Source organism: Gadus chalcogrammus, chromosome 9 (genome assembly GCF_026213295.1).
Source record: "Gadus chalcogrammus isolate NIFS_2021 chromosome 9, NIFS_Gcha_1.0, whole genome shotgun sequence".
Lineage (NCBI taxonomy): Eukaryota > Metazoa > Chordata > Actinopteri > Gadiformes > Gadidae > Gadus > Gadus chalcogrammus.
Window position 1 is genome coordinate 17,595,904 of NC_079420.1, and position 9,779 is coordinate 17,605,682.

General features: G+C 41.8%; 1 protein-coding gene and 1 long non-coding RNA gene across 3 annotated transcripts in view; one reads left to right on the plus strand and one right to left on the minus strand.

Annotated features, from left to right (window-relative positions):
* The window catches only part of LOC130388723 (septin-7-like), a 30,308-nt gene extending 21,927 nt beyond the window's left edge, over nt 1-8,381 (plus strand). For both annotated transcript variants that reach the window (XM_056598203.1, XM_056598204.1), the window contains exons 9-13: nt 3,461-3,512; nt 3,817-3,942; nt 4,066-4,201; nt 5,250-5,395; nt 5,684-8,381. In XM_056598203.1, the coding sequence (XP_056454178.1) occupies nt 3,461-3,512; nt 3,817-3,942; nt 4,066-4,201; nt 5,250-5,395; nt 5,684-5,723 (500 nt within the window). In that variant the 3' untranslated portion in view covers nt 5,724-8,381. The remainder of the gene's footprint in view (nt 1-3,460; nt 3,513-3,816; nt 3,943-4,065; nt 4,202-5,249; nt 5,396-5,683) is intronic.
* A 7-nt stretch (nt 8,382-8,388) lies between these two features.
* Nucleotides 8,389-9,216, minus strand: LOC130388724 (uncharacterized). Its single transcript, XR_008896456.1, has 3 exons — nt 9,098-9,216; nt 8,882-9,008; nt 8,389-8,664 (listed from the first exon to the last, which is right to left on the minus strand). It is a non-coding gene; the product is annotated as an uncharacterized LOC130388724 (long non-coding RNA).
* Nucleotides 9,217-9,779: the final 563 nt, after the last annotated feature.

Below are 9,779 nucleotides of genomic sequence, written 5' to 3' on the forward strand. Positions count from 1 at the left end.
TGGAGAGGATGGTTAGAGACTGATGTGGTTAGCTGATGGCTACTGCTGCAATATAAATCATATCGCTAACGTGGTGGGTCCCTTCCTTGCTTTGGCACTGGGCTATCCTGGCCTGCCAGCTACTGTGACCGGCTTTCTTCACTTTGTTTCACTTCTGTCTGGAATAGATCCGTTTCATTAAAATAGTCACAGACTTTTTTTTTCTTTCTTTTCTTCCTAAATTGTGTTTCATCATTGCAAAAGCTAATTCGATTTTGGGGTTACTTTCTTTTTGAACACGTGGCTTAAAATCAGACCTGCCAGGAGTTTAATATACTTGTGCAGGCTAAGGAACTACTTCTGGAGTGTTGGTTCCCTAGTCAAGTTCCTTGACTAGGGATTAGGTCTAGTAATATTATTTGACAAATTGAGTCGTCATTTTATAGTGAAACAAAATGAACTCTGCTGTTTTGATTAGTTCGGCAGTCTCATGCTTGACAAGGGCCACGCACCAAGGATTGGGGATCCACTCTTCTAACTTGTCATTCGCTTATAGGTTCATGAGTGGCTTATCACAGCTATAGAACAGTGTTTGCTCAGACAGGTGTGCATTTTCCCTGCTCTATACGTCCTTAAGGTTAGCAATTTGCTTGGCATCCTTGGCTGCAGAGAGACACACACACACACACACACACACACACACACACACACACACACACACACACACACACACACACACACACACACACACACACACACACACACACACACACACACACACACACACACACACACACACACACGTGAAGAGATTTGCTTATGCATTTATGTGAAACTGCTGTTTGATTTCAGGACAAGGGTTCTTAAACCTGATGCTGCTCTTACAGGCCGTGCTCTGTTCAGGTCCATGTGTGGTGATTTAAATGCAGTTAATTTAAAGGATTGGTTCAACATTAGGAGACCTCAAGTTTATTCAGTATGAGGTAGTTATTTCTGTGCCAGTCAAACTGGGCAATATTTGAAGAGCGGATGGCAAAATAGGTTTTGAAAACGGGAAGTTCAGGTTATGATACCAGAGATGGGCACTCCAGTCTCTCCTAAGTCGCACATTAATAGACTTCTGATTTGACTTGCACGCCTTAAATTACTTTGGACCCTGCTTTAGGGCTGGGCGAGTAATCGAATATTGATCTTTTTTTTTATTTTTTTTATGTTTTATAGAGAGGGCATAACAGCTGGATACATGTCTGTTTATCATTTTAGAATTTCTTTTTGACCATTTTGTGTATTTCTTTAAGGCAAAATTTCAAAGTTCTTTCAAAATCCGGAGAGACATGCTGAGTAAATAACCGTTTCAAACTCAAAAATAATTGTTTGAATAATCGTGATTATGATTTTTCACATAATCGAGCAGCCCTACTCTGCTTGGACACGCCAATTACGTTTTGTTAACGTTAAGAATCATTTTTTAAAAGTAGTATTTTGGAACATCCACTTAGGCTTTTTACTTTGCCTGCGACCCTTAACCGGGACAGTGATTGCAAAAATATTTAACCGAACTGCATGACTTTGGCCTCAGTTACGGTTGTACATGCCTTCAGTTTCAAGGATTTACCAAAAACTGAAAATCGGACAAGCTCAAGTCTCTCACTTTCTTTAACTTCATATCAAGTTCCTGGGGCAGGGGTCGGTAGGCGTCCGTTTGCCTCGTTTGGAGTCTGAGCCATGCTGACATGGCTTGGATCATTCTAAAAAAAAAAAGGAATTCATACTCTGCAAAAACTCTTTAAGAGGAGCCAGAATACCCTCTCAACTTCCAAGAATTAAAGGACCGGTTTGCCTAAGCGTCAATACCAAAGCCGTGTGCAACGATTGCAAGTTAGGTTTCAGTTTATTGCCACAGCTGGACTGCAGATTGTCAAACCATTGTCTGTCTTATCACAGGGAGACGTCCATTATTCTCCTAAGTAGTAAGCTACAGCTTGAGGTCAGGTTGTCCAGCAGCACCACGCCATCACGTGCAGGTGTTTGGTTCACGGAAATATAGAGTTTCAAAAGTAACCTAAATTTTGTACCACGTTGCCTCCTCCGGTGTACTTCCATCATAGCCCAGCAAGACCGCTACAGGAAACTACCACAATACTGAATATTTTTGCAAAACAATAGTGTATTTGCTCTCGAATCAGGTTTTAGACCAAAATAGGCACAAACCAGTCCTTTAAATATGCACTGGATTGAGAGGAAACCTCTTTCTACATGCGTGAGGTATCTTGTTCCTTTCGACAACATAAAAAAGTTTATCACAGCCCCGACGGCATTGTCCCCCAACCCCCAGTGGCCCCTCCGCCTCTCCTTTCCGGTAGTTTATAGAACAGATCCCCACCCCTACCTGGTACCTTGTGTTCTCCTCCTAAGCCAGTCAGTCTTAAACACATGCAGGTCACGGTGTTGAGTCGGGCCAACTCTGGGCCATACTAGTAGCGGCATGGCCCCAGGGCCCAGATTTTGGCCCCTCCACTGGGTGTGACAGTAACTGAGAAACCGTACCCCTCCCCTTCGTCAGACGTCCCTCAGCTAGAAGAGAGTGGAGGTCAGTGGCTGGCTTGGGAGGCCAAGGACTCTATAAGCTTCATCAATGGTAAGGTGTCCTCCTTATTGGCCCGCCCCGGCCGTCCATTTGCCGCCACTGGGTTATTTAGTTATAAAAGGAGCGGCGTCCAATCATTTTAGACAAGAGAGGCTCCTTCTTCCTTTTCGGCAATTCATATATCCTCAGCCACCGGTTTATTTACAATCCTTTTCACGAATTTGCAGTGCTGAAATCGAATCATAAAATCGACAAAACACGTTGCTGTCTTAACAGAGCCATGTTTACAATGGGTTTAACATTACGATTGTATGATCTGCTTTTCCTCAATACTGTTTCCTTTTTTTAGTGTCATGAATTGGGTGTCACTCCTGTTTAAAGGGTTGTGTCACAATAGTAAACAAATGCCAGCTGTCTTTTTTATGTTTCCAAAGTGAGCCTAGAATGGCGCTGTTCTTAATCATAAAAATGAGATGGCAATAATTAACATGTGTTATGTTCGCATTGCACACTTTTCGATGGCTCTCAACCACCCAAAATAAAAATGATATACACACCTGCATCTGGACTGGGCCGTTCTCTTAACACTCAACAGGCAGATAGCACAGCGGTCAATCAAGAATTCCCCACACATAGCTTGCACTAATCTACATCTGCTTTGTTGCTGTACATCCTATGACTGAGTACCCGATAGAGCATGCGGCGTCATCGTGCTTATCACTGAGTTACATATAGCACCACGAATAATATCACTCCACCGTCATTGCATTTCTAATGACATCCTAATAACTCCCTAATGATAAGTTACACAGGATCAACTTAAGTCCTGCTACTGCAACATAAGCCTTTTTTCTCTTTTATAATTGTTTTCATTCTTTTGCACTTGTGTTACAGTGGAGAACGGCGAACACTGCGACTTCACCGTGCTGCGAAACATGCTCATCAGGTAAGCCTTTCCCGTACTATTCGGTTGACTTCAATTGCTGTATTTTCGTTGTATTGTCGTTTTCAACGTTTCCGGACAGACGATCAAGCAAAGGGCCATGGGACCTGTTTACTGACTGATGTTTTGTTTCATTCTACTCTCATCCCCTATGCTTCTTCTCACCTCCTCTCCACATTGTATCCTGTCCATTCACCCCCTCCGTCCACCTTTGCCATGTCCATCTTCCTCCCACGGCCCTCGCACTCCTTTTACCTCTCCTTTCTGTTCTTCCTCCCTCTCCTGCTGCACACGCTGTGCCCCGTAGGACACACATGCAGGACTTGAAGGACGTCACCAACAACGTCCATTACGAGAACTACCGCAGCAGGAAGCTAGCGGCGGTCACCTGCAACGGGGTGGACGCTTCCAAGGCCAGGGGCACGCTCACCAAGTAGGCCTCCGGCGCTGTCACCCATGAACCGTCGGCTCCGTCTCTGGCTGATGATTCAGAACAACCCCACCGCTGGGCTGATTGGCCCATTTCACTGACCCTCCAACATGTTTGCGTCCGCAGGAGCCCCCTCGCTCAGATGGAGGAGGAGCGGCGGGAACACGTCATGAAGATGAAGAAGATGGAGACGGAGATGGAGCAAGTGTTCGACATGAAAGTCAAGGAGAAGAAGCAGAAGCTGAAGGACTCTGAGGCCGAGGTGGGTTCAGAAAGTGTGTGTGTGTGTGTGTGTGTGTGTGTGTGTGTGTGTGTGTGTGTGTGTGTGTGTGTGTGTGTGTGTGTGTGTGTGTGTGTGTGTGTGTGTGTGTGTGTGTGTGTGTGTGTGTGTGTGTGTGTGTGTGTGTGTGTGTGTGTGCGCACTAGGCCTGCAGCGGATTCGAATTGTATCCGAATCCGTTCGGTTCGTTTACCACAGTTCGGAGCATTCTGGAGATCCGCGGATTTCGGTTTCATGAAGGCATTGCCTTATGTAGCGTATTTTGCCTACTGTAGCCTACGTCCGATACGAAAGGGTGTTTAGGACCCAGCGGAATGCATTCTCTCCAGTGCTGCCCGAGCCAATGATACTTTTCCCGCCCCTCCCTTCAGCCTGTCAGCGTTCAAAACAAACTGGGCTTTTCAAGCGCACGATTCCTAAATTTAAAGAAAGTAATTGATACAATTATATTCTAAATATACGGGAGATAAATACAAACGGGTGATAAGCGGGATAACGGCCTTCGAGGTCGACCGGTTCGATGGAAATAATGGACAGGTAGAGGCAACTCTGGCTTCATGCTGCGCTCGTCGCCAGAGTTCTAAGCCTCGTCGGCCGTTATCCCTTACATGTTACACTCAGTACACCATGTTTTCAAATGCATTTAGGGGAACATTTATTGCACAAAAAAGCCTTGCAAGTTGTCTGATTGCAGTCAATTAACACATTGCAAATAGCCTGTGGGTCTCATTCATTTTTGTGTTTCTCCCCCAAACCCTCCGTCAAAAAAAAGTCCGCCTATTTACTATCACGGACATGATCCTAATCCGAACCGTATCCGAAACCGAGGCCCAAAACGGTTATCTGAACCGAACCGTGGACACACTGATCCGTTTCACCCCTAGTGTGCACGTAGCTGTAGTGCCTTGTGCTTAAGTGAGAGAATATTAAATCTGCGAGGAAGAGTCTACGGGTGGGTTCACCTTTATAAGCGTGTACACCATTTTAATGCAAACATTGCTTTTCACTCCCCTCCTCCTGCCTATGTCAGCTGGAGAGGCGTCACGAACAGATGAAGAAGAACCTGGATGCGCAGTACAAGGAGCTGGATGAGAAGAGACGCGTGTTTGAGGATGAGAAGGTCAACTGGGAGGCCCAACAGAGAATCCTGGAGCAGCAGAAGCTGGATGCCTCCAAGTGAGTAGATGTCATGCATGACTGGCTGCCTCGTAAACTGGCTTTGAGTGGTTGGTTCAAAAGTTGCGATGATGATACGAAAATTAGGTTGAAATACAGAATGCCAACCTCATTCTTATCAAGGCATTTGACAAGCTGTTAAACAAGTGCGACGTCGTGGTTCCCCTGTATTATTATTTTTACGTTTATTCACTCAACCTCATCTACAGAAACGGTTTTATTTGCTGAACCTGGGCCCATTAGGGTGAGCTTTGTGTACTCTAAATTGTATTTTTCTATTTTTTTCAGGACAATGGAAAAGAACAAGAAGAAGGGCAAAATCTTTTAAGAGATGAAGAGTTATTCGGTTTCCCTCTAGCTAATGTTCCCCGCTTCCCCCTAAGAACCCCCCAGCCTACACCCCCTTTATCTCCGACCCCCAAAACACTCACGGGAACATGTGAAAACATAAAGTCTAAAACATTGCTGCAGCGCAATCTGATAATACAATTTGCATTGTCGTTTTTTTTACCTGAAGCACATCTGGTGCAGCGGTTTGCTTCTCGTATGCAAAACATTTCCCCCACATCTCAATGTGTATTATTCTACCGTATATGGCGAGCAGTCGGCCAGCCACATCGTCAGAATTTATTTGGTTTTGCTTTGATTGCATGATTTTGCAATGCTGAGCTACAATTTGACAATGAGGAACGGTGACTTCCTCTGAGCTGTGGAGCAACACATGGCAGGGTCCATGCATGGTCATATTTTACATATGCTAGTGATGTGTCAAGTTAGATGTTCTGTAAATCCACAGACAGCTATACCTATCCCATCCTATGTAGTCTTCTCTCATTGTTGTCATAATAAACACATGAGGAACCATCTCCAAATCGTTCAAAGTGCATAGGAATAAACCACAATGCATGTGTACTCCAGACATTCCTTGCAGACATCCTGTGGTACCTGTGCACGTTAAATACACACTGTAAGAATAGTGTGATTTGAGGGTTAAATGTATGCCACTGAGTTAATTTGATTCAGGTGGTGTAAATTAATGTGCTAACTAGCTAGATAAAATGTGTGTGTGTGTGTGTGTGTGTGTGTGTGTGTGTGTGTGTGTGTGTGTGTGTGTGTGTGTGTGTGTGTGTGTGTGTGTGTGTGTGTGTGTGTGTGTGTGTGTGTGTGTGTGTGTGTGTGTGTGTGTGTGTGTGTGTGTGCGTGCGCGTGTATGTTTCTACCTGTATGCTGACTCATTGTGTGTGTGCTTTTAAGGAAACCCTGTTTTTGAGGTTAATATTACGCTGTTATTTTTACGATAAAGAATATGGAGAATTTAATCTGTAAAACTGAGTCGTTATAAAATTTGTTGGTAACATAACAAAGTGGTTTTCTTTTCTTTTATTGACCATTTTCCCAAAATGTTTCCAATAGGTATGTGAAAGCTGCATTGGTGTCCAATAACTGGTTACAGTGGTTACATCAACGTTTTATTGTAATTTAAGTGGTGGATATTGTCAAATTCAGTCCTCTCAAAAAGCCCCCTTCCGCATTCTGACATGTCAGTGCAGTCATTCATGCTTTCATTGACAAGTGAATCCAAAATCTTAATGAAATGTGCCACTTTCCTTGACTGCAGTAAACCTCCCTTTTTCTTCGGTGCACACATAACTTCACTTTTCTTATTTACGATTTACTGTCAGCCTGAGAGCTATTTTGAGTTAATTTTCTAATGATTGGGGTAACAGTTAAAAGCAGCACACTGTGTAAAATCCTCAGAAACTTTGACATTCCTGTTCCAAAAGGTATACAATAATGATAATGGTGATTATGGTCAGTATGAATGGGTGAAATCTAGCAACCGGTTTATGTTGTTGGTAACTGCAGTCATGACTCCAGCTATGCATTGGAAAAAGATCAAACCTACATTTATTCACAAACATCTTCTCTTTGTTTTGCAGTTCAGTTGTGGGCATGTATAGTGTTAAACTGCTGCACATTGTTAATATAAGTATTATTATTATTGTGGTTAGCTGGTTGGTTTTGTTTTCTCTTTGATTTGTCAGAATTCAACCCTTAACTTTGTCAGAGAAGCCAAAAGACACTCAAATGAATACACAAAAAACAAGTATATGCCAATGACCCCCTCTTACTCAAAGGGCATCTGCTTTTTGAGGAGGAATGCTGGGCTCATATAACTAAGTCATTAGGACTACGTTTGGTTATACCTCGGACCGTATTCTTCTCTCCAATGTTCTTACGCAACTTAATTTCCAAACCACTGGTTACCATGAACGATTAAGAGGATTTCTTTAAAATAATAATGCATTTTTACAAGGTTACTTTTTGTTTTATTTTCATTGCCTGTTCGCTAACTGTACATGATTAATATTAAAGATGAAAGGTTATGCTTCAACATCCAGGGCTTGATGTTTGGTTTTTGAAGGCATTTATTGCTGGAATGAAAATGTGACTCAAGACCAGATGAATCAGAAACCAGATCTGACCCCGTTAAAAAGTAAACCTTCAAAGAAGGCTTCAGATGACAAGACTACTGAATTCTGCAAACACATTAAGTGATACTCGAGCTATAATTCTGGTTCATGTTTGCCAGATATGCAATTTTATACTAGGCATCCCACCTTCAAGACATGTTCATCAATGAATGTGCCCATAATTCTTTCCCTGTATTGTTGATTATACAAAAATGTGGACCGTTTCAATTGCACACTTGAAAGTTTCTACAGAGCATGCTGACCATGCGCTATTATAATTTGTTAACTAATATGAACGTGAACTTAGTTGAGCACTGCATGAAGCAAACTGTTTAATTCAGTGGGCATAGGCCTGTATTGTCTTTGTCCAATATGTTTCACAAGATAAACAACATTGCGTACAACAACTCCTTTTGCAAAATAGGAACCAAATTATGCCTCGTTGTGATAATCTCTTTTAAAGGATTAAGAAAAAACATGGAATTCTTCAATTTGAATCTCTCATTTATTTAGGGAAATTTGAAAATTGGTCGAAAACCAAGCAATTTTAGATCAATTTTTGACTTGGATTTAGCATTGCATGGAAAATAATTATGTTAATAGTTGTAATGACAGCTGTTGCAATAATGCAAAAAATCTCAACAATATTGATAGCTGTTGCTTTTATGTTTTTGCTCTTTCCCATTGTTTCTTCAAAAGGATCTTCAGTTGGCATGGTTGAATTGCTTGTATATCCTCTGAGCCCATTTGTCATCCTGATGGTAGCAAATTCCTTTTCCGTTTGGATATTTTACTCTGTTGGAAGAGGTATGTTGGAAGAGATTATGTGTCAAGAAGATGAAAAAAAAGGTTTAAAATAGCCTGTAGAAAACCATGGTTTGTTTGTCTTTATTTAACATTTGACTTATTGTCTAAAAATACAAATGTATACCGTGAAATGCTAATATATTAAACGGTAAACATTAAAGAAAGAAACAACAAAAAAGGTCACAATTATAATTGAACAACTTACTTGAATCCATATTGCTTACAGTACAAAGGAATTTTATTGATGGAGGCAATATTTTTCTTGTTAATAGGTTTTATTTTGAAATCATTGCAGCAGTTTTTGTTTGATCTCATTGAGCTAATCCCAGCAGCTGTAATAAAGAAAAAATAATCAAAGGTAAGCAACCCTACACATAAAATGTCATCATCATAAATGATTCTGATTAAAGGTTGCACTTACTTGCTCCAGAGTACATAGTCAGCAGCAGCAGTCCAAGAACTAAGCACAAAATCTTCATTGTGTGTTGAGTCAAACTTGATTATCTTCTGACTTTGAATGAGATTTTCAAAGATGTATAGATTTCCTTTGGTTGCTGCTCCTATATATACTGATTATTGCAGAAGTGATGAGCAGCCAACATTTGACATCATTGGAAATTCCCTAGAATAGGCCTACTTTGAAATGGATATTCCTGTTATCAGAACATAACTCAAATGCTAATACCGTGATATCAGAAAAATGGCATCAGTTATTTTAACGCATAGGCTACATTTGCACCTCAGATGTATGGGCTCTGCGGTCCCTGAAGGCATTGCTATCTTCCTTTCAAGAATCCTTGCATGTCCTTCTTGACTTATTTTCTGAATAGCCTTTTTACATGTAATTAAATGACCATTCAACTCTAGGTATTTTATTTTATTTTAAGATGTATCAAGTCAGTTGGGGACTGCAGCCTAGTTCTGGGCGAGGTCAGCTATAGAGGTGAACTGAATACCCCTGCTTGCTGGTGGCTTCACAGTCTGAGGACACGGCCCGGAATACAGTCTGGCCTTGGTGACTTTACTCCTTTATATAACCTCCACACATCAGCCATATTCACGGACACAGTGCAGTCTTCCTGGTCCTCAGCTAGCAGTGGGAA